Here is a 25,819-nt window from a genome sequence, read left to right on the forward strand (position 1 = left end):
TGGGATCATTTTGCCCTCTCTTTTAACGAACACAGTTTGCAAAAGGCGCAGCAAATCTGGCAGTCTGTAGTGGAAAATTTAAATCTAAGTTCTAATCAGCATATTGCAGTCACAAAACAATAAGCTACAGCAATTTAGAAGACAAAGATACCTACATAAGTCATTAATTCATCATCATCTGATGCACACCTGATGTAAACATCAGGTGTGTAATTAGATGTGTAAATTTCAGGTATAACTTGGAGAAAGTAACATTTTCTGGAGGAGAGGGTTTAAAGTATCTCCAAAAACCGACTGAAAGTAGCAATGATGGAACTAAATACTTCAAGTTTCCGAGAAAGCTGGGAGCGATTGTGGGTGGAGAAATAGAGAGAATAGAAATTATCAAAATAGAGATTTATTGGCATACGAGAACAATATGCATGTACAAAATTTTTCACTTGCATGAAACAAAATCATACAAATATTTGTACTAAGTTGACACTCATTGGTGTATGATAATTTGCATTGGACAGGAGGATTCTTTACATGTCTTAAACACAATTCCAAAGATGAGAAAACAATATCGCATTATATCTCGGTAAAATTAGTTCAGAATCTTCCACTAAGGATTAAACTTTCTTGTGCTAAAGTCCAATATTTGATACCAAGTTTTAGGTACAACTTGTCTTGACTGGTAGGTGCTAAAATACATACTTACATAATTTAAAGAGACAACTGAATTTAAGAAAACCATACATAAAATATAACTCTATAGTAAAATTAACATACATAATTAGAATGAATGAAAGTGTGTAGCCTTAATATAAATATATCTATAAAAAATAAGTGACTATTAATTTTTTAGAGAAAAAAATTAATACTTAGAGAATAAAGAACAGATGAGAAAAATTAAAACAACAAAACATAAATAATAAACCGAAAAGTCATGATACTTGCACTGACTTAAAAAATTGGAAAAAGTCTAGAAGAGCTGTGGGTGAAATTTTATGAGGAAACTAAGCTAAATAATCACAAACCTTGAAAAATTGATTTCACTGATATTGTCATATTATCTTGTTGTGATTGAACACCCCACATCTTTATTGGAAAAACCAATTCAAGAAATTTGTAGGAAAAGTAAAAAATTACCAAAAATAAGTATATACTGAAAGAAATAAATACAATAAAATAAAAATCAATGTTTCCGAAACGATAACATTGTAATCTAATTTGCGACTCGATGCGTCTTGGCTTTTGAAGACCATGGATCATTTTTTAATCCTTAAAATTTAAGATTCTCCTGTAATGCTAAATTGATAACTCCATCATTTTTCCTGTAGGAGAGGTACCTTTATGTGTATTTAAACAAGTATTACATCACTATCAGTCATTTAATTCCAGCAAACTCACACGAATAAAGCTCCCATTTGAAATAGGATAAACTATTGATCAACCCCTCAATGAAAAATATGCCCATTTTATAGAAATAAATACAAATTCTTACAAATACGCCCATTTTAATGTTCAATAATGCTAGGTACAAGTACCACTGTTATGCTCATTACCATAATATTGGATTTGAAATGTCAAGAATTTTAAAGCAACAGATCTTTCAGAAGGCTACTTAAATACCACATGAGGATTGATGAAAGCATCGATAATGACCTTAGTAGCAATGGCTGTTTAAAAATTCATTAATTTCAAGAGGAAAACTCTGAGAAAAACTGTTAATATATGTGAGTTAGGCAACATTTCTTGTTCTTTTTTACGTAAAAATGCTGCTGTGCACTTCTTGAGTATTTTGTAACTTAACTTTAGTGACTTTCGACAAACATTTTACAAAAATCTTACAGAAAATTTTAGTTTATCTTACAAATGTTGCAATTTATTCTGTGTTTAGCACCAATATGAGTGACTTTTTAAATTTAACTAAAATGATTTAAAGCTGAGGGGCATTGCTGAGATGTTCATTTGTAGGACAAGATTTGTGGACGGAAAATGTTCACTTTAGTTGAGAGTACAGTAATTATCATCAAGGGTGAACTCACTTAAAGCATGAGAATCTAGGACCCTTAAAATTGGAACACATATAAATTTAAAATTGATACAGATCTCTTGATAAAAAATGAAAATTGAGATGATCGAATCCTCCATTTACAAGGTCAATTTCTTTCTTTCAAACTAAGAGGCACTTGAAATCTGAGAGTTTCACAAAAAATGATAAAATAATCCCAAAATCGTCAATTACTGATAAAAAATTTCAGCAAAAGACTCTATGAAAAAAGAGGAAAAAAAAACTTCCTGGAATTTTGCTGCTTCACAACTGTCAAGAAAACGAGTCTCCACTGCCTGCAGACTTATGTAGGAGCATAACTGTGTCAACGCGCAGCACTTGAGAATGCTGTTCCTGAACATTGTGTTTTAATTTTCTGAGTCTTCATCTACATGCTACGTTTCATATGTTCCTTCCTCAGGTTTTTCTTCTGTAACTTGTTTATTTCTCTTAGTTTTTTGTTTCCCTCTTTTCTCTTCTTACAACTGTGGTTTATACGAATAACATGCAGCTGAGGCTTAAATCCTTTAAACTGCTGCACAAAAAACAATGCAGAATTTAACTGACATGCGGACAGGTGGTTTTCCGATTAAATGTGGTATTTTCATGTTTGAGTGGCTATGAATTTTATTATCTATCCAAAAAAAGGAGAGAGTTTTATCACAATGTTAGGGTAGTAATGTGTGTTATCCTAACATCTGCAGCAATAATCTACAGAGCCGTCTTTTGGAGTTTGATCCAATCTCATCTGAAAGTTCATTGTTAGTTGAACAGGTGTGTGATCTTCATTCGCAAAAAATTGCAGAAATTCCAATATCCATTATTAGACTTTAGATACGAGAGGATATATGTCTGCAGAAACCTGAGTTCTAACTGACCCATTTATTCCTTTGTTTGCAATTGAGAAATATTGAAATCATCGCTTTTGAAAGAGACGAATCTTCTTTAAATTGAGATCAGATCTTGAGAGACCATTGCCTTTTGAAGCAGAGTATTAAAAAGGGATTGGCTTCAGTTACGGAATTCTCAGTATAAAAATAAACTTAAATGTTACGTATTATCGTATAAATTGATTAAATAAGAAGAAAAAAGATTAAGAAAAAAACCCTGCAAAGGGCAGTTGACAAGCCTCCCAAGGCGAGTATTGGAGGAAAAAAAAACGGTAAGTGCTTGAACATTGCCCTTTGCCATCCTACTTCAAAAAGGCCACTACATAAGTACATAGGCAGGAGAGATAGGTGCTAAAAGCTGTTATGAAACAGCAACCATTTCAATTTGTTTTCTTCTTTCCTTATTTTTTTAACAAACAAATGGACAAAAATGTTTTGATTACTGTATAAAAATTCTGAGCATGTTTTATAATAAAGGAACAGTATGGATTACTCATTTTTGGGCCAATTTTAAATACACAAGACTAATGGTAGTGCTAAAGTAAAATGGTCCAACCATCGACCAAAAAAAAAAAAAAAGGATGAAATAATTCACAACACCCACTCAAGAATTTTAAAAGAGTGTTGAGCCATCTAAGTCAGCTATATAATACTATTTCTTCTATTTATTTGTTCATTTTGAAAGTAAGTAATTTCCTTTTTTCTGAGCTGACACTATCCTGGTATTGGTACCTTTGAGGAGGAGCTTTTAGAGGGAACTATTTCCTTGAAATCACAAAAGCCTGCTTCAATCATGGCATCTCCAACGTCTTTGTCCTTAGTCTTGACTAGAACTTCTAAAGTAAGTATATCGCCTGGCTCCCTGTAAAAGAGAAAAAAATATTAAATGTAGATGATAATCATCATAAATCATCGCTATCATACATGAGAATGACCCACGCTAAGAGCTCTCTTATGTTCCCTATTGAAATTTGAGAGTGGAAAATATGGGTTGCCTGCCTGTAAATTTTTATAGGCAGATCCTACATAAGAAGTGGGGACAAAAAAGGGTATTGCAAATGGAAAAATTCACTGATGATGAAGAGAGATTATTAGAAAACAATCTATGGAACCAAGACTCTGCAAAGTCTGAGCAAAATATATTTTGTGATTTTCGTAAAAGAAATTGGTGCAATGGTTGCTTCAGGACTGAACTTCTGATTTTGAAACATGATTGGCTGAGTTTTTACAAGAGAACTCCTAAAAAAGTATAGGTACAATCATAAGTATAAATGAAAAAATACCTACTTTTGCAGAGTTTTTCTATTGTATCAGGGTGATTCTATCTATCTCTCTACTAACTACTTTGAATTATTAAATCAATGAACCACTGGACAAGATATGAATTTAAGCATTTTGATCCATGTTGCCGCTTGTACAAAACGATTTGAACAAAAAAAATTACTAAAATTAATTTCGAACCGAGATATTAACATTTTTATTTACAGGGTTACCACCAAATGTAAAAGATCAAATTCCCTGTCATTTCTCTGATTTCCCTGACACATTTTGGTGAAATTCCCTGACAATTAAAGATATGACAGGTGGTTAAGAGGACATGATTAAAAGTAGTTATCAGGCAAAATTAAATATGTTTTTCAAACTTTAAACCCATTCTGGAAAGCAAATAAAGGTGATTAAACAAATTTTCCCTGACATTTACCGGTTATCCCAGACTATTTAAAATTCCCTGACATTTCCCGATTTTCCCTGACTGCATCAGCCCTTCATTTAGCATTGGAAAATTTGAATTTCCTGCTCACAAGAAAAACAAAAATCTACTTGAATCAAATTGCGCACTAAGACGGTTTTGGCAGGCTTCTCAATGAGCTGAGTCTCTTCCCCACCCTTCATCATACAAGGTGTAAATAACGTGCAGTAGCTGAGCCGATGAGTTGATATTGAGGGTGTCAGACTTTCATCCTACAAAACCTGTCATGGTAACGTTCAGTGTGCGATTTAACTCGATGGATTATTGTTTATTCTATGAGTGAGAAGTTTGAATCTATGCATCGAAAAACGTTAATATCTTACTTATGTACTACTTTCAGTAATTTTCGTTTCACCTGAAATTTTGATAAGAGACCTTACACCAGAATGCTTAAAATTGTACTTTGTTCAGTGGTCCATTCTTCTTACCTCTCTAATAACTAATGTGTATTATTAAACAATTCTTCTTATGTACATTAGTAAATAGAGAGATAAAAAGAATTGAAACTCTGACGTTCCGAAGTTTCATGCACAATTGAGGGTAAGTTTTTTCCCAGAATTTTTCAGATTTCCTTCTTTTATAGCCTTATAGGGATGCACCGCAAACTGGAGCATTAGATTAATTACTTAAGGAAAACATCACTTTTCAGACCCCCCCCCCCCCCCCCAAAAAAAAAAACTTACGATCCAATGACTTTGACTAAGGGTTTGCCATCGGCTAAGAGGCCATCCAGAAAGGCCACTCCATTATCACGATCCTGCTGGCTCAGACCCTCCATTGGGATAATATTCGTGATTATGCAAAGTACAGCCTGAAAAGAAGGACAAAAATAAATTGTTAAAGAATGGATACCTCAACTCAACCCGACATTATGTTCATTCAAAGTACACAAGCAGACAAACATTTCACTGTAGAACAGTACAAGGGTCGTCCAGAAAGTGAGTTCATCTATTCAATAACTTGTAAATTAAGATAGATAAAGGAAATTGGTATAAAGCGTTGAAAAGCCACTACTCTCAGCTTCCTGATGCGCTATAAATATTTAAATTTGGCTTCATAGAATTCTAGAAAAGTGAAAATTTCTGAACCCACCTCCTCTCTACGCAGGTCCAAAATTTCACAGAGCGCCATCCGCAAGAGAGCTGCTGTGTCTATATTAGTGTCAGTATTAACTCTCACTTGCTGGCTGAATTGTTCAAAAGACTTCACATTATTCCATCCGCTCTCAAAAAAAAACATGTGTCAAAGAGGCATCATTTTGAAAAATATGCAGTGTTTACAACATATTTACTGTAAATTATTCTGAATTTGAGCGGCTATGGTCACTTTTCTTGGTTAAAGAACAAATTATTTTTTTGAGAGCTTAATTTTGTAGAGAAAATCCTCCTCATGTAGGAGTAATTATTATTTTATTTTTTTTTTTTTTACGAACCATCTTGCGATCATCTCTGCAAATGGGGCACCTCATCAGTGGTGGAAACAAGCTTACTCAGCACATGCTATGCTGACTTGGCTGTCCTGTCATCTAACTGATCTCTTTCACTCAAGTATGAAAACATGCAAAGTTTGCTTTAGGAGCGGAGAGCAATTCATCGAACTTCAGGCGAAAGATATGACAACTTCCTTCCTAGCGTCTACATACAAGACTGGACCAAGTGTTTCCACTACAAAAAAAATCATGAAGGGGAAAAACAGCAAATACCACAGATAACTGCAATATGTACGAGCACTGCCATTTGTTTACATTAATGACACAAAATTAACAATTAGTTCCATCTAAGACCTGCGGATAGTGTTCTGATTGCTTGGTAGCAGGGCAATAAATGCCACAGAGAAGACTTGCCACAAGAACTGTTTTGGTCTGGGACAACAGAAAGTGATCCACACTGTAGCCACCTGGGTAGAGAAGTGATTGGACGTTGAAAAGTATGTAGAACAAGAGTAGTGAAAGAAGTACAATCACTAACCTGGAAGGGTAACTTGAGAAATGCGGCATCCATTTGACGGAGATCTACCAAAGATACATCAGCTGTAGTTCCACAGTCAACAAAGAAAACCTAGAGAAAAAAAAATCACTTATGAATTCCCTAATTCAAAAATAAAAAAAACCAATCACCACTAACTATTTGAAATAACAGAAAGTGTCTCCTATCAAAAACTCGAATCATTTTTTGACCCCCCATATCAAACAGGGTTTCTATAAATTCATTATAATTCGATTTCCTGACTTTTGCATGACTCCCAAATTTGGAATTCCCTGACTTTCGAATTAAATTAGCGCTTGGATTTTTTCTGTGATGATTACAATCTCTACTATTAAATTCTAATAATGAAATTCCCTGACTTTTCCTATGAATTCAAACTTTTCCAGTCTTCTGGTCGCCATGAATTCCCTAACTTTCTCTGATTTTCGAGACTGTCGTTAACCTTGTTTAATAAAACAAATTCCCATAGAGATGCGCCTTTATTAATTGAGCCATTTTTCTTTTTGGAGGTAAACAATTTTATTTGAACCATATCTCTTAAAAATAATATAAATCTGAATAACCTGCGCTTATTGACACCGTACGTGTATAATAATAAGCTCCTGATTTTTAAAAATTGACTTTGTGACTGTTTCGTTATTAATACTTGCTTGTAAAAGAAAAAAGCTTTGAATCTTTTGACCAAAGGTTCTGAAATATTGCTTCCCTTGGATCACTGAACACCATCAGATTTTCAAGAAATTATCCAGCTTTTTCTGAGATTCCAACTAACACGGTGATGCTCAAGACACCAGAATAAAGTTAGCAACTGGCTGATTTGGCACATATTCTTAACTCTTTATTTGACTTCTTTAGTACCAGGTCACCAATAATGTATCAAAGTTTTGGAAGAAAAAAAAGCACAATTTTTTGCCTTGAATAATTCTGCAGATAAAAATTGTTGATAACAACTAGAGTCAGCAAAAACATACCTACAGTGAAACTGCAGGAATGCAGGCCTTGGTTTGCAACCTTACAGACTTCCTGCCATACTTCATTTTTTTAAATAAAATAATACTTGTCATCATTTTTTTAAAACTTTTCTAGTTTTTTTTTCTCTAAGTGAAAAATATTTCGTGAAAATTTAAATCAACCGCATTGCTTTGTTTTACTATGATAAAATAAAATGAGAATGGAGATTTTGAAACACCGCAAATTAGGTACACTTTCCGGAAGTTTTGAAACACTGTGAACATCTATGGCCATTAAAAATTAAGTGAAGATATCTCGAGTTCTTGAGCAATACTTCAGTTTTCCAAAAATTAAAATCCTCATGGAGCATGAAACAAAATAAGTCAATTAACAATCAATATTTAATTTTTTTCCACCAAATTACTGAGGAGTTATTATATCATTACCTTAAATGAATTTCCATTGTTCTCATCACTGAACTGGACACGAGCACGATACCAGTAATCATCATGTTTGGCTAGCACCAACTCTCCAGGAGCAGGCTTGATTGTTACACGTTTGAAACATCTTGCATGAGTTGGATTATTTAATTCTCCATGCAAATTGCTGAGATCCATGTGTACACCTTCACCCAAATGCAATCCTGAAATAAAGAAGGGTCAAATTGAATGCTTTGACAAGAAACTTACTATTGAAACTGTGTACTGTATTCAATTGAAAATGTGATATAACAAAGCCAAAATTAAAAGGTTAGGTGTGAGTGATAAGTTCTGCTGAAGTATCAAGGGCTTCTACAGTAACAAAACCTGTCAGATTTTTTACACTTCTATATAAGCTCTTGCTTTTCAACATTAAAATTTCGTGCAATTAGGGATCTTGTTTCTGTTAAAACCAATTGGATGACACCTCAATAAATGATAGGAGAAGGTCCCAAAATTTCTAAATCAATTTTTGTCGGTCTTGTTTTACCTCACTGATTCAATTTTTTAGAACTTTCCAGAATCATTCATTCTACACTTCCAAAGACAAGGTAAACATAATGAAACTTTTTATTTAAACATTGAATCATGATTGTAGTGAGAAAGTAAGGTGCATTGACTCCATCATTTAATTGAGTGCAATCTTGTTCAAGGGCTGATAGATACTTCATGATCAGATTTACTGCATTCTCTACAGAATCATCAACAAGAAGAAAAGGAGTAATTCTGTTCTTTGCAACTTCAGATGGGCAAGGAAAAACTGCACACATATTTTACTTGCAGATTTTAGGATCATGTAGAGGAAAACTGAAAAAAGATGTGTGGTACACAACAACTTTACATAAAAACATCACAGAAAAAACTTACGGGTCATGTGCGAAGGCAAATGGGCATAGAATCTATTTAAGGAGACCACATCATTGACTTTGACTTTCCATTCACTATTACGAAGAGGTGGTTCTAATTGATTAAAAGCTGAGGAGAAGACTGGAATCTTGTCTGTTGTGAAAACATCTGGACAGAGAATGAACAATCAAAGAAACAGAAAAATTGAGGAAATCAAAACAAAAAACAATACAGCACTCATAATGGTATACACTCAAAATATAAAATTGAGTACTTTGTAAATTCTTGGTTTAAAAGAAACTTTCTCCATTCAATAACTGAAAAAAATAATATATGTTAACTTAAAAACCCGATTTCGGGATTTTGACCTTTAGAATCTTAAAGTATGCAATTTAGACAATTTTTCGTCCAAACCGGACCTCGATATCTTTCTTCGTTCTAGAGAGATTGAGGTTCACAGGTTTTGATTTCCAACCCCCCTAGCGCCCCCCCCCCCCCCAAAAAAAATAAAAAATTTGGGGGTATCTGAAAATATGGAAATAGAAGCACTCAAGTATGAGTTATCAATAGACCAAGTTTTAAGAAATTCCAGGGAGGGGGGGAGGGGGGCAAAAAAGCCATCTATACTATAAGCTCCAAGACCTCCTAATTTTGCGAAACTGGTGACGCTTAGTTCCAGCGTTCTACCGGGCCGATTTTCGTGATTTTTGCGGCTATCAACGGGCAATTGCCTCTAGATAAGCCAACTCTTTTCAGATTTTCAAAATATGGCCCAGGTTTTTTTATATTACGTGGTAAAGTTGCGAATTCTCCCATTTAAACAATGTAAATTTATACTTTTTGTCATAGTTCGTTTGAGCGTTCTACCGGGCCGATTTCCATGATTTTTGCGTAAATCGACAGGTAATAGGCCCTAGATGAGCCCGCTGCAATCAGATTTTGGAAAAAGGACCCAGGTTTTTTTAAAATCACGTTATAAAAGTGAGTGAGTTTACAGAATGCTCCGGTACTGCTACCGCTATGCGCGGGAGGATGCGCAATGGTCGAGGAGGTTGCGCAGTAGCTGGGTAGCCTGCGCATCAGCTCTACACTTATCTACACAAGATTCGCACCCACAACTTCATGTCGAGAGGTGGCCGAGTCGTCTAAGACGTCAAATGCGTCCGCATTGATCACAGTGTGGGTTCGATCCCCGACTCATGAAACCTTAATTATTACCTGACTATCATTGTTCACTGTTTTACTGCAATATTTCATCAAGCAGTCATTCCAAAACGCGTCCTTCTAATTTTAAAGTAATTTTAAGTAAAGTTTAAAATTAAAGTATACCTCATATCGTATTTTTTTAGGGGAAAAATAAAACTAACACTGATAGGAGGGTAAAAATAGGGCCGCGAAGCGGCCCATTGATGGCGCGGAGCGTCTTCAGAGGGTTGGGCCGCGTAGCGGCCAGGGGGCGTAGCCCCCTAGTTTTTGCATCAAGCCCTTTGAAATTTTGGAAGTGCTCCTAGGTCAAACAGAACGAAGCACATTTTTATGCCTCAAAAATTCTGGGGGATCCCTCAATAAAAGGGTGCTGATGGATTCAAATGGGACCGAATTCATCAGAAAGGAACCAACCCATATAAAGTTGAAACTGAGAAAAAGAGGTTTGAAGTTTTTTAATCCATGAGGCACCATGTAGAAAATAAACTTTAAACCCTCTTAACACAGGCTAATTTTTTTTCTCCACTTTGAGTTTTCGGCAATCAACTTTTTCAAAAAAAAGGGTTGGTTTCTTTCTGATGAACTCGGTCCGATTGTTTTTTTTTAAAATTGAAATTTTTGTTGCATACATAGCTCTTGTAGAAGAGAGCATAAAAATGGACCGTATAACGTGAAAATTGCAAATTTTTAGATATTATTGATCCTAAATGGCAAGCATTTGAAGTTCTGGGAATATTCCCTTCAGAGGTTTGCCTCTTAGAGTGTTTTTTGAAAGATTCTTCACAATCGAGTTTGCCAAGAGAAAATTGATTTTTTTAAGACAGCCCCTATCCTAAAATTAAGTTCTTGGTAAATACAACCCTTTATCAAAGAATGTATCTTCTAAAAAAGAGAAAAGAAAAGAGGTTTTTGGCCAAAACTGCAGGTCCTAATCCATCACTGATACAAAAATGGCTGCTCAAAAAATAGACATTCTGAAAACTTTGACCAAATAACATTGTGAGAGAGAGAGATGGCTAAAAGCTCACAATTGGCACCAAAACTTTACCATTTTTTCGCTCTTTTCAACAAGGTATACATTACATCCAATGGGTTTGTTGCAAGCAAGAAATACAGCCAACTGAATACACTTTCCAAAGGCAAATTCGGTCAAAAATCATGTGGGGCACATAAAAAAAGTCTAAAATCCTATCCTTGGCGCGCAATCGGCGTACATTTTTGTGAAGATATCCTGGCAAATTTACCCTTAAAAAGTGTTGGCTGTATCTCTTGCGTGCGACAGACCCAATGGAGTCATCGCCCTAGGGCAGGACACCTTCACACCTGAAATTTGATAAATTATACCAAGGGGCCACACACCACCTTAGTAGTTAAAAATGAAGAAAAGCGATACGACCAGAATGGAACAGTTTATGAGATTGGACAGGCAATCTTATGACGATAAAAATTTTGGGAAAAATTGAAACTGAAGTGCTAAGTTTGAATCACACAAATCTGAGTTGTGAAGAACAAATCTCAGTTTTCAGTGGAGTTTGAATGGACTGACCACAGAACTGGAGGACTAAAGCTCTTACATTTCAATGGAGAAATTTTGAATATTTCAAATGGTCAACAAGCAATCAGAACTTAAAATGGAATTCAAATTTTAGTTCAATGAAACCTTGTGTAGGTTACTTTTAGAAGAGGGTTTAAAGCATTTTCTGTAAGCTCTGTGAAAAGAGTTATTTTTTGGGAATATAATATGTCTGATGATTTTTGGGAGGAATTAATTCTTTTTATACTGTAGGCCCCCCTCCCCTAGAAAGTAGATACATTAATTTGTCAAAGTAACAAAAATACATACCTGGATCAACTAGAGAATGCTCCTTGTTACACTTCTCTTGCTTCCAGCAGAAGCCTTTTTCAGCATAAAATTTACAGATTCTAGAGTCATCAGTGGGTTTGTATCCTGCGATAGCTTGGACAGCATCATCGTCGTCAATTTCATAAGAATTGCGCACAGAGTTAAAATCTTCTTCCATGGGTTTCCATTTCTCATAGAATGTTACTGCAAACAGTATAGATGATTTGATCCATAACCTAAATATTGTTATGATGAGATCATGGTAAACTTATTTTTAGAACTTAAACTTGAGATACAGTTTTGGACTGCTTTGCTACTCAAATGCAATTCACATCAAAGAAATAAAGATAGCAATGATTGCACAAACCTGTTCATCAAAAGAATTACTAAGGCGTTTTCTGAAGAAGTAAGGGTCACCTATGAATCTAATCTACCTTAAATCCTTCGAGAAAAAGAGACTGACTTCCAAGAGCTCCATTATAAGGACGGTCTCAAGTTGAATGGCAGAACTCATAGGGATCGATTCTTCAGACTGAAATAGGATTATTTTGTTCTAAGACATTTTTTGGTTTGAGCCATTAAAAGGGAGGATATATTTTCAAGAGGAGGCCTAAAACCCTATGTTTTCAGCTTTTGCTTTTCTTGTCATCAGAAATAGATAAAGCGCATAAAAATACCTCCTGACCCTAGATTTCATGTGATTTTGTTTATATCTGTGGCTAAAATTTTAAAAAAAAATCCATTTTGTGGGGAAAATTGGAGGATTCAAATTCCTTTTAAAACCGATCATACAAAACAATGTCAGAATACAACAATGTACAAAAATACTTAAGAAAGTATTAGAGTCATCTGATTATAATCTTGCAGATTCGTGCAGTTTCTTATCAGTGAAAATTAGTAAGTAATGGCAGTAATTACAGAGGTAAGTTTGTTTAATATCAATGTCTAATATTAGTTTGCAGAAATGACTAAAGAAAGTTCATCATAACACTCCAAAATACTGGATGGTGCTTGACAACTATTTATCATCTGTTCTATGTGTCTTGCACAGTTGAGAATGTTGCAGTATTGATCATTTAACTCAGATCTGTTTCTGCTATTAAAAGCCAGTCAAACTGAAATGCAATTTTAGCCTATTTTTGATGACTTCGTGAGATGAAATCACACCAACTCAGGAACTTAAAAAAGCCCAATTTTCATTAAAGATGACCAATTTTTGTTAAAGATGCCCAATTTTTATAAGGGTCATTGAAGATAACGCATCTTTCTAAACGTGGACCTTTAAAATGTCCCAAGGTACTTGTCTTTTGGCACCAAAAAGCTTTTTCTTACACCAACTTCTTCACCTACTCCGCAGTTTTCTGTATTTTTTGAACAATTTCATTTTTCCTAGTCGGTGTGTTTTCATTTTCACTGATTCAAATATGTTCCATCTTTTATTTGTTATGAAAGAAATAATTTTCAATGTAAGTTAAGAGAATGTACAAACATAGGATATTTCACCAAATCTGCTTTGCAATTCAGTGTTACTTACTCTGCCATACCCAACATCCGTTTGGAGGTACCTCTCCTTTCTTTAATGGGATCACCCATGGGATCACAATTTAATACTGACCCACCATCTATGTATAAGACAATACGCCTCAATCAATCCCAGGTAAAGGGAAGGGGGATCAATTTATTTTTTAAACCAAAAAAATTTCATGTTTTGCTAAAATATGACAGGTGAATAAACATTATTCATGATATTTGATTCGATAAGCCCTCAACCAAAATATTATTACACTAACACTGCAGAGGAAAAAAGATTCACTGAAAGTAAAAAAAAATAGAGATAGATATTCCACCAGCTTAGCTTCCACATAATTGTCCATAAAAGAATCCCCCCCCCCTCCCCCCCAAAAAAAATCCAACTTATTGACTTACAAATAAAATTGCAGAACAAAAAGGAAATAAACAAAACAACAACAAGATTGAAGCTGAAAATCTTGGCTTTCTCCTCTAACAAAACTGCAAATCCAATTGAGGCATTTGAATACTTCTACATTAAATTTACTAAATACATACTTGCACTGTATTGACTCTAATTTCAACCTTTGATGGGCGAGTTTATTTAGCTTTATGCTGAATCTTTATAGGTTGAGTTAAGGCATTGATCAATGTATAATAGAAAACTTTGCTACATATACCACAATCAAAAAGCCGTGATCAGAACATAGTTATGAAATGAAAAACTCGATAAAGTTTACCAAAAAAATTGAGATTTATTGCCTCAGTGAATGGAATATTGAATAAAGCACAAGCAAAGGATAATGAACGGAAACTCTACTTTGAAAAAATAGGTAAGAAAAATAAAGTTGCTTTTGTCAATTGATTAAAAGAGTTTTACAAATGCAAGGAGGAGAAAAGAAAAAGTATTAAAGTGAGTATAAAAATAATAGAAAATATCTTCATTCATGCGAATAAAAGACTTCCTACTGAGCAATACTTCAAGTTTGCTCAATTAGATTAAAAAATGGGTACAAAGAAAAACTAATAGGGGTAAAAGCTTTTGAGCGGAAAAAATGGAATAGTTTTCAAGAACAGAAGATCAAGCTATGTAAAATCTTTAGGAACAATTGTAGAATACGGTACCTTCGCTTTCCTCGAGGCAAGCATGGTTGTTTTCTATGAGGAGATCACGAATGGTTTTGTTTTCGTACTGCTGTGGATAGGCAAGATCAACAATCATTGTTTCACTAGAACAGAGACAGTAAAAATTCAGGAGAGGTGGCAACAAACGGGAGTATGTAGGAAAACCTTAACTTAAACGATTAGGTGAATCTGACAAACCCAGCTAGCTAAATAAATATGCATAAAAAAAGTCAATTATTTTGCTCTCCTTCATAAATGGTCGTTCATTTATCATGAAATGACAAGCTTAACATGGTAAGTGCCACATGACCCTCAGCTCCAGCAAACTGATGTCAAATAAATGCAATAAAAATGAAAACAAGCTGGACTACAAAAACTGACAATTACTGAATGTTCACGAATCAGGTTCACAAATTTTTTACACCTTTAATTTAGAATTTCTTCAATGTTTCACCTTCTTTAAAAACAATTTGCAAAGACATTCAAACTAAAGTTTTAAACCTTCAATAAATTTCAAAAAGAGGTTGATGCAACATCAAATATCGCACTAGTCACATGAGTAAACGGTAGGAAGCACTAGCGCCACAGCAATCCGTAGCAATCATTGCTAAAGGCATTTGCATTTCATTATTTTTGGAAAGTTTTTTAGACCAGACAGAGATAATCCCACAAATAGTGTCAGCAGTAAACATGTCAAAGCTCCGTCAAGAACTAGTCTAAAAAATTGATTTTTTGAAAAGAAGATACTCAATTAATGAATAAAAAGGAGGAAAAAGCCTTACAAAATTTCAGAATTGTAAGTATCTTCTACTTTAATCAAGACATTCCATTCGGGGCGGTACAAAGATTTAATGAAATCATGAACTGGTATTTCCCATCCAGAGGATGTGACTGGTCTAACCTGCAAACACAAAAAGAATCACGAATCATGATTAAGATGCAGACTTTTGGTACAAAAATGATATTACATATGGCTGCAGCAGATATTTCATAAAAGTCATCCTGAGAACTTTAAATTTTGGGTCTCCACTAAAGATACAGCTGAAGGATGAGAAAATGGTGATAAGTCTGCTTGCCCACCACGGCACCTTAAGTCTTGGAGTCATTTTGATAACGTTTCTGAACTTGGAAATAGAGAGATAGGAAGCGGCGCTGCACTGATCATGGATCCGATTAGATCTAAAATCTATCTGCAGTTGCCTTCCTGATTGGTCTTAACTACTGCTGCTCCAGACAGAATTACTCTAAAAGGAAAGATTTACTCGAAATGAGTTCTTCCTTTCATAATAAGAGCTAGTAGCCTGTGGCTGCTTAGATGCTGTCAACTAGTGAAAGAAAATTCTACTTAAATAATCACAACACAACCATCCTCAAGTAATTTATGAGTCAATTACTCGAATCTCAAAATGGCAAGGATATTTATTTAAGTGATAAGCTGAGTGTAATGTAATTATTAGTCCCTAAAAACGACTTTCATGTAATTTTGTGTAACTCAAGTAATTTACAGGTAAGAGTAATAGAAACGTTTGAGACGTTGATGATGTTTGAGGCAATGATATTCAGATGTTCTTGGTACATTCATATAGGTCGCTTCATAGCAGTCCCTTGCCCTCTACCTTAACCTCCGCTGCCCTCTGTCGAACCACAACCCTTAGGGCATTGAGCACCTTAACATTTCTGCTTCAATCCCCTCCCTCCAACCTCTCATTGGGCGCCCTCTGCGCCTCCTCCCAGGAGGAACCCAATCAAGGACCTTCTTCAGCAACCTGTCTTCTGCTATTCTCTGAACATGACCTTACCAAATGAGCTGTTTCATCATAATGTCATGCACGATGATCTGTTTGGCATCCATGATCTCCCGTACCATCTCATTCCTGACTAGGTCATCTTAGTAATTTTTTAGCAAAGAACTCATCATGTCAGACATTAAACCATTAATTAATTCATTTATACATGTACATCATTCACAAATTTCATCAGAAATATATCATTAAAAAATAACTGAGTTGCCAATGTGCATAAATGAATTTTCTTTATTTAGAGACCACAAATCGAAATTCTTTTTAATTGCATCCAGAAGTGCAAAAATTTCCTCCCATTTGAGACTTCTTTAGGACAGATCACTTGTACACTCGGCCTTAGATCTTGAAACAATAAGATCCATTTCCAACTATTTTTTTCTTCATTGCCAAAAAGCTTGCTGAAACCGTGCAACAATAATCATTCTGGATGTTATTACATAATTTTTCAAAGCATTATGCTGTTTTAAATAAGACCAATTAATCTGCTATGGCAGCAGTTATTATAATGCCCCTGAATTGATTCTACCTTAAAACGACATGCACCACATTAGCTACATTTAGAATCAATCAATGCAAAATTTATTTCAAGAAAATTTCCTCTGTAATTCACTCAACGAACAATATCTCCAAGATGACTGGCTGATGTTGGAAATCCGTAAAGTTTTGAAACATGTACATGTTTTGTATACTCCGGTTAACCTTGCAGCCAACTACTTGGGTAGTTAATGTATCACACAGTCCATATCTAGCCATATGTATACTGTTAATTAATGTGACTGTGAAGTGAAGAGAGTGCCAAAGGATCTTAAGTGAAAATTCTGGCATTGAACTGACAAATCACTTGAATGGTGACAGGAGAATATGGACACAAGTGTGGGGGGCAGTACATCTCCTAATCATTAACTCTGTCACTGTACAGTCTATGTCATTTTTGTTGCCTCCTTTAAAATCTAAGGTCCAGCTTTAATGCTGATGTGCCCTCACATAGAAAGGTGTGAAGAACAATTCTACATTGTTATGCTGATGATTTACATTTGAAAATTCAAAATACCAAAATTGTGACCACAGCAATATCTTAGGAAAATATTTATTTCTACTTACACGTCCTAATGCACATTTGATGGCTAATTTTTCAGGTTTGGCAAATTTCTTTGTTAGAGGTTGAAGACTGGTCCAGTGAGCATTTTCATAATTACCATAATCTATGTAAAAAACTCGAACAGACTCAGAATCCTGCCACAGAAATCAAAACATGTTATGATTCTCAATTCAAGGTTTGATATCAAAGACTTGAAAACTGCAGAAAATTATGAGAAAAACCTAATTTAATGGATTGACCGACTTTTCCCAAAATGTTACTTGGTTACTTTCTGTTTAAGTCAGTCCAAGTTATGAATGGTTCTTTTATCAGTTCCTATTTTTAAGGCCTGAATACACATGGCGATTAATCGTCGCGATTGAAAGAGAAAAAGCCACTGGAGAGCCTTGATTTCGATATATCGACGTCGATGGATCGAAATCAAGGCTCTCCATTGGCATACGTCTTTCAATCGCGGTGAATAATCGCCATGTGTATTTAGGCTTTTAATGAAGTCATTTAAAAAAAAAGAGAAAAAAAAAAACTAATGGGGCAGTTTGAAGGAATTATAGTAGGGTTTGAGTAGAATAGTTAGACGTACGCACAATGTCGTTAAAAAAAGTCCAATAAAATCTTTAAAAAAACATTTCTAAAGGGAGAGAAATTGATCAAATGATCTGACCAATCAAAAGCAGAGGGTCGAGTTGATGTAGTGAGGTGATGTTTGAAGCTGAGTGAAACTGAGCAACTGCTTTTTCTCTGCTCGGCTACATCATCAGCGACCGCCAAAATTAACATTTCAAATGGGTTCCATTATTGGCATTTTCAAGACGGGGCTCCTTCGCCACTTAGGGTTGAAAAAACCTAAAAAATTTCCTAAAGAGCTTAGAGCTTGAACTGACCTTGCAATGGCAAATTATTAGAGCTGTGCGAATAGTGAATTTTGCGAACAAAGCGAATAGCGAATAATTTTGGCAACTATTCGCGAATAGCGAATAAGTTAAGTCAATTATTCACAGCTACGAATAGTAAAACGAATAATTTCAAATGACCTTTTAAAGTCTGAAAATTCGCGAATATTACAAGAGTCGACAAAAAAATGTGATTAATTTTTTTAAGAATTTTCCATTTGCTCATACTCCTGCACAGAAAACAACAATAGTAGCCTTGGCTGTTTAGAATGTGTTTGAAGATCCCTGGATGCTGGCTTGACTGTCACTGTCCCTGCCCTGCAGGTGCGTATGCATTCCTGGGATTTGAAGTTAACAGCGCGGGCAGTCAAGCTAGTATCGAAGGATCACCAGACACATTTTAGTATTTTATTTTTTTCAGTGTAAATGAAAATGTACTTATGAACTTTTTTTATCTATTTCAGACATTTCTGTGTCTTTCAATCCTTAATTTGGGCTCTTTGCTTATCTCCCCAATCGCAATCGCGCTCGCTGTTTGTAAACTCGGCAAAGTTGGTAAAGATCAAAGAGGATCTGCCGTACGCAATGTCTCGGGTGGAAGCGGAAGCCTTGCGCAGGTTCTCACAACGTTTCACGATTGCCACTCGGAAATTCGTTATTTTAGATGGCGCGAATATTTGAAAATTCATTCTTCGTGATTGCGCGAATATTTGAAAATGTCAGTTAAAAAATTCACTATTCGCGACGGCGCGATTATTCGCAATTTGCGAATAGTGCGCGAGACAGACGAAGCGAATATTCGCGGCGCGAATAGTCGGAATTGCAAATATTCGCACAGCCCTACAAATTATACATTAAACTTACCACATTCCAATCTTGTAATTCAACACGATACCACTTGCAATCTGTTGACCATAGACAAGCAGCATAGTCACCAAGAGCAGATTTTGCTTCATCCTTTGACATAAACTCAATGATATTTTTTGGGTCTGAATAGTAGTCGGCCATTTCCTGCGTTAGCCTGAAAAATTCAAAAGAGTCTTAGGATACATTTGTAGGATTTAATTATATGCCAACTTTAAGGACGTTACTTTTAGTGAAATCAGATAATGAAATAAAAAATCAGTTGTGTAAATGAGACTTCATTAAAGTGGCTCCAATATACTTTTTTTTACTAAGTGTCATATTTGGAACAATTTAACTGCAGTGCAAAAAAGGAATAAACGGATAAGATCTTTTGGAACACATGCTTGCTGTTTTAAGGATTAGGGCAATAGAAACTTACCGATCGCCATCCTGAGACTTCTCATTGTTTAATCGGATGTAAAAGGACTGCGGAGAAACGTAGTAGGTTAAAATCCCTGATAACGTGGTGTCTTTGGGAATACAGTCTTTTGAGGCAGGGATGTAGAATGTTGGAACTATTAGACAAAATAAAGGGTATCATTAAGAATAAATTTATCTAGGGAATGACTTGACTTTGAATATTCTTTTAGGTTAATAAAGGATGTAGGCAGAAGGAAAAAGTTGATAGAATCAGACATACTTCAAGTAAAAAGATTAACTTATGGCGACTTGTCAAGATGCTTGCAGGAAAAATTTTCGTTTTGAATTCTTAAACACAGACTTGACCACATATTCTTTTGACTCATCCCATATTCTATGGAAGGACGAGGGTTAACTTTTTATCATTTAAAAAATGATAACAAAAATAATATTTCTGGAAAAAATTATCTTTAATTGGCAACTCTGTTTTTCCTCGGTTCAAGTCTAGGATAAATATTCAATTTCAGGGGAGGCATAAGAGACTCAAACTTTCCTTGCTTATTTTCTCCTGCATGTCCTTAAGGACGGTCTGCTGTCCTCTGAAAAGACGTATGGATACAGAAATAAGCAAGGAAAGATTGAATTTTGAAAATTTCACTTTAATTTAATTTATTTCTTTTCTTTTTTTCAGCCTCGTTCAACGATTATTTTGATCTAGGTGAGACAGTCTCCTTTGCCAATACTAAACTGTCTGCCATACATTAAAATGGATACAAATCAGTGTTGTCAAATTATGAGAATTTCCACTGATAAATCTCAGTCGGCTACTTGATACCTCTCTCTTTCCATACTTTACTTTTAAGCTTTTAAGCTTTTTTAAGAATACATTTTTTCATCTCATTCCACTATTTACTTTTCCATAATGTCAGAGATCATCCAATTTTCCACGCTTTAACTTTTGTTGAAACCACAACAACTTCTGGAAAATTTTCTGCGATTTTCCATCGAAGTATCATCAGTGAAAAAATCCATTTCAGAACATAATTGTCTGCACATCGATGATGTGTAGTGCTTTGCTTAAGCACAGATACCTCAACTAAAAAGCTTCTTCCCACTATCTTCAAACACTTCTTCTACTACAAGGATATTATTGTGAAGCTTAGAAGAAAAATTATGGATGTTGAGACATAAAATTAGATGGAACTAGGCTGTGCTTGTTTCGCTGCCAAAATATAAATTGCACATTGCTGACTTTAATGGATGGAATTTTACCTTACGAACGCTTTTTTTTCTTCATTTTTTTCTAAATAAAAGAAAATTTCTAAACACATAGCAATTTTTTCCAGTTAGACTGACACTAGACATTCTGATTTAGCACAGGGTTTAAAAGTTTCAAAATTCCTGAATTTTTTTTACTTGATTTTTCTGTGAAAATTCAGCTCTCTTTAAAAAATTACCTAATTTACCATGCAGCCTAACCTATTGACATATCAATAGCAAACGTTCGAAACCATGTATCTCTATTAATAACAAGTAAACCTAATTTCCCGAAAACTCCCTTGATTTTTCTACTATATTTTCAGAACATTCTTTGGTAATGCCGAGCTATAAAGTTGGCATGTTTCTTTTAAGAAAAAGAAAATAGGAGCAGAAATGCTAACATACATTGACAGAGATACGTAGTTCTGTACTTTGGCTATCGATAAGTGAATTGATCATCGTCTGTCTTTCATGATCTGGGAGGAACTCTAAAGGTTAATCAATGGAACAGAAAAATTGAGAGACTTTACCGATTGTAGACAGAGGCTTGGAAATTGTAGAAGTGGAAGGATCCTTTGAGCTGTTTCCTAAGTCATTGACAGACCATGAAGGTTTTTTGGTGGGTTCTAAGGATGAGTTCCTGCTCGGATTCGGAGTGTCTTTCCCTTTACTTTCAACTGAATTTAAAGAGTCTTTGGAACTATTGCTATCGTTGGAGTTTTTGCAACTGATAGTTTCCTTAACCTTCTCCATTACTTTGGCTTTACGGTTGATTTTGGTGTTGGTCATTTCACTGGCTATTACATTACTTCCCGAACTGTTTGATGGCTGTGAATTTTGACTCGATGCCACTGGAACGATCGGAAGCTGTGCTAGATGCTGATAGGTAGATTGCTGAGCTGCACTAATTGGAGGATGTTGACTTATTTGCACAGAGTTTATCATAGGATTGAAAACTTGTTGCGGGTTAATCATCGGTGGTGGGTTAAAGCGAGGCTGCTGCGCGTAGTAGTTCATGTTGAATTGAGGAGGTGCCGTCTGATTATAATTATAAAACATGGGACTCTGATACTGGCCAGACATGTAGATACTGGCACCTTGATAGCTACCATAAATTGGTGGCCGTACCATTGAGTGTGGAGGAGGACCCTGATGGTATTGAGATTGATGGTATTGAGGTCGGGTGGTTCCGAATCCAGGAGGATAAGAAGTTGGAGGGGCCGTAGAGGGAGGTCTCGAGAAGAGAAGAGGATCGTTTGTAAAACTAGTGCTTGATTGCTGACTTGGTTGGGAGGACTTGAGAGGTGCAGTATGGGATTTTACAGTAGTTTTTGTCTGTCTTTCCTTTGGTTCTATTTGGACTGAATGGGGCTTGGTCACTGGTTGTTCTTTGTTTGCTGTTATAACATCTGCAGGATCCACAGGTATTGGTGAGTTTCGTTCTACATTGTCCCTTTCTGAGACAACTTGGGATGAAATTTGAGTTTCATGTTGACTCGCAGGGGCAGAGGCTTCTTCATCTTGAATATCTTCATCTATATCATGGCAGTTATCTTTTGAGAAAACATGACTTAAAATGTTACTAACATCAGGGACACTGTCAAGCAAGGCTGCTAAGGTCACATCTTTCACATCAGCTGAGGAGAGAGATGAGATCACTGATCGCACTGTTCCATCAGAGGCTTCACTGATAATCGATGAGGCTACTGAACTAGTATCAATGTCTTCACTAGAAGATGGTTTTGTAATAACAGAGGCTGGTTCTGTGTAGGTTGGTTCTGGTTTTGGAACCTCTGAAGCTGGTTTTGTAACAGTTGGAGCTGATTTTGTATCAACATTGTTGTCAGTTTCTACAGAGCTGGATTTAGTGCTTGTCCCAAAGCAAGTGAATACTGGAGCATGTGGCGAAAGACTCCCAATTTTTTGACTTTGACCAAAAGAAACCGGAGTTGAAGTACGATTATGAGTGAACACGCTTTGGTTGGTTACTTCACTAGTCACGCTCATGGTGTCAATTTGATAATCATCAAAGTCGGCAAGGCAGTCATCTGAGTCGCCTTTCAGGATTTCCTCGGCTTCTGAATCACTCAGACAATACCTGTATGGATCGAAGATTTTTAAATCGATGCACTGAAAAGAGCCCTTGGATTGCACTAAAGCTGGAAAAACATGATTCAATATCCACTCATTGATATCTATAACTACATTATCATCTGTTTTCAGGGCAAGAATTCTCACAGAATACGTTGGAACAAATGTGGTTTCAATGTCATCCTCGATATGTTTGCCAAGTAGTCTGACCCGCAACAAACTGCCGCGTAATGCATCCGCAAAAATATTATTCAATTCACCTGGCCACATTGCGGGATTAGATTCCTGAAAAAAAAAGGATAGAAGAGCACTGCAAATTAGTTCCTAAGTGCATTAATATTAAACCCTCTATCCGTTCTTTTGAGAACAGAGAGATATCTGCATACAAAGTATGTGTGAGAGGATACAAGAAAGAGGTTCAAATAATCAGGTAAATCTAAAGATAATATTGATTCTACAAAATATCTATCTAAAAATTAAAGCTCTCATTGAGCAGTTGTTGCAGGGATTCTCTGGGTTTGTTACATACTAAGGGCCAACGAACAATACCGCCTGGCAATTTTGGGAAAAATGAGTTGGTAACTTTGCCACTTTTTACAGTTTAAAATACACAACTGATGTTTTTAGGTTTTTTCCAATGCCGCAAGAGAGTGCCATAATGATGCTGTAATGTGAAAAAAAAATCCCACATCGAACCTCAAAACAAAATTACAAGAATCGCACAGTTTTTCTTTCGTCCTGTAAAATCGTCAGTTTGCAGACAGGCAGTATGGTTACTTAGGTGTCAATATGTGGAAAATAGAAACTTGTTTTGACTACACCCATTAACAATTGAGCCTCTGGAGTGTAGTTTTGGTTCCGAAAATGTTAAACGCCTCTGAAGAGACAAAGTGCTTGTTCCACATACTACAACAGTCCTCCAATTTCCACCGAACCAGTTTTAACCAACATATGATTCATCTGATTTTCCCATATTTTGCGATACAAGTTTAGTCAATGTCCATGCACCTGGACTATTCCTCAGTGTCTAGCTAGGAGGGCACTATTCTACTTTTTCTACGGCAATGTTGAAAGACGTAAGGCTCAGATGCCTAAGTTTCCTGTGCACTAGCGCAATATTAATACAATCTCACAATTTTAAAATTTTTTTCCCTAATTTTGTTGGTCGACAGACAAAACGCCTTTACTTCCATGATACTTGCATCAAATTAAGTCATAATAAGCTGCAGAAACAGCCTTTTATACGTTTGGTAGGTTGCATAGCATGGCTATATTTACGAGAATGGACTTTCAGAAAAAGTCTGAGAAGAATCTCAAAGTTGTTACAATGAGGTTTTACTGATTGAAGGCTCCTTGCAATTTTGACTATCTTTAACGCAGATTGGGGCAAATAAGATAAAGTGATTTGGTGTACTTGATAACTTACATTTTCAAGACAACAATGAAGTATTTGCGAGTGAACACTTGCTGCTATGAGGTTAACATGATACAGTTGATTTGATTGCACAAATTTAATTGCATTTGTGTCTACGTCAAGAAGTTTGACACTCTCAATCCTGGAAGCAGATAATGTAAGTATCATGATTGAAAACAAGGAAGAATTATAATGGCAGAGAGTTCTGCTGAGCTATGCTACTCATCACTATGGAATATTTTTGACTAAATGCTAGCGCTAAAGCTTTGCTATGCTTCTCTCTTCTCATACTGCAAAATTTACGGGGTTTTAGTCCTTTTTAAAGACAAAGGCTGATAGTATCCAGTAGGTTATTAAGTTCTTATATTCGTCCTACTTTTGCCTGAAAAGAGATTTAGATTCTCGCAGATGTAGCTCTATTTTACTACTAGTATGAATTCAAAGTGAGAAGACTATGCTTTCAATGATGCAATAAATCAAATCAAATACCATGTTTTTTGAAGATGACATGTTCTCTTAGGGTGTCTACCGGTAGTGCCATACTACCAAACAGAGCAGTAAGTACAAAAATGAAGTCGTGAGAAAATGGGTTTTGCAACATCTGAGCAGAATCTTGTATGGAAAAGGGTCTCTGTTCTTTGTATAACTGCCATCAATCATCCGAAAGATTCTCAGAAAGTCTTTGGTTGATTAAAAATTAAGTAAGTTTATTTTCAACTGCGAACATACAAAGGGTCTTTTTCATTTTTGTGTTCAGCAAGGCAGCCTCGAGGGGTTGGGCCGCCGAGCAGTCAAGGGGCCCAATCCCCTAGTAAAGAAAAATATTGCAGGAAATTCTTGGACTCAGAACATGGTTGACCAATGAAATAATATCAAAGTCTCTTGACTTCCTTGCTTGTGTTCTACAATGTACATTATTTACCTTCGTTAAATGAGAAATCAAGAAAAAAAATTACCCATCAGCCTGCGGTGGGAGAATCTGTAAAACTAGGCCTCTTGAAACTCTGTTCCGTTCACAAAATAATACATGAGATCCATGCTCTGGCGTCCTTCCGTAAGGCTGCAGTGAATTTTCACTCAGATTTTTCCTGGAATAAAAATAATTGGAGTAATTAATGGGGAGTCATGTGTAGGGAATGAGTTCATTTGAGAATATACAGAAAGAGACCCAAGATTTAAAAAAACACAAAGGTGCCATGCACCGAACATTTTAGATCTCTCACAACAAAATGAGATGGACAACCTTTTAGATTTTAAAAATATCTTTTCCCTGAAAATTAGAAAATCGTATCAAAGTCAAGCAGTGCAGAAAAGTCAGAGCGCAGCGCGACTGCATAAGATAAGTAAAATATGACACAAAAACAATAGCTAAAAGAAA

General features: G+C 35.6%; 1 protein-coding gene across 1 annotated transcript in view; it reads right to left on the reverse strand.

The window, feature by feature from the left end:
* Nucleotides 1–381: 381 nt before the first annotated feature.
* Nucleotides 382–25,819, reverse strand: part of LOC109041233 (uncharacterized) — a 30,774-nt gene continuing 5,336 nt past the window's right edge. The window contains exons 5-18 of the mRNA XM_019057495.2: nucleotides 25,398–25,529; nucleotides 24,454–24,583; nucleotides 21,467–23,312; nucleotides 19,696–19,831; nucleotides 19,275–19,431; nucleotides 17,523–17,654; nucleotides 15,402–15,520; nucleotides 14,620–14,723; nucleotides 11,986–12,189; nucleotides 8,958–9,104; nucleotides 8,058–8,254; nucleotides 6,643–6,732; nucleotides 5,359–5,486; nucleotides 382–3,787 (exon numbers count right to left, since the gene is read on the reverse strand). Coding sequence (XP_018913040.2) covers nucleotides 3,640–3,787; nucleotides 5,359–5,486; nucleotides 6,643–6,732; nucleotides 8,058–8,254; nucleotides 8,958–9,104; nucleotides 11,986–12,189; nucleotides 14,620–14,723; nucleotides 15,402–15,520; nucleotides 17,523–17,654; nucleotides 19,275–19,431; nucleotides 19,696–19,831; nucleotides 21,467–23,312; nucleotides 24,454–24,583; nucleotides 25,398–25,529 — 3,670 coding nt within the window. The 3' untranslated portion in view covers nucleotides 382–3,639. The remainder of the gene's footprint in view (nucleotides 3,788–5,358; nucleotides 5,487–6,642; nucleotides 6,733–8,057; nucleotides 8,255–8,957; nucleotides 9,105–11,985; nucleotides 12,190–14,619; nucleotides 14,724–15,401; nucleotides 15,521–17,522; nucleotides 17,655–19,274; nucleotides 19,432–19,695; nucleotides 19,832–21,466; nucleotides 23,313–24,453; nucleotides 24,584–25,397; nucleotides 25,530–25,819) is intronic.

Source organism: Bemisia tabaci, chromosome 1 (genome assembly GCF_918797505.1).
Source record: "Bemisia tabaci chromosome 1, PGI_BMITA_v3".
NCBI lineage: Eukaryota > Metazoa > Arthropoda > Insecta > Hemiptera > Aleyrodidae > Bemisia > Bemisia tabaci.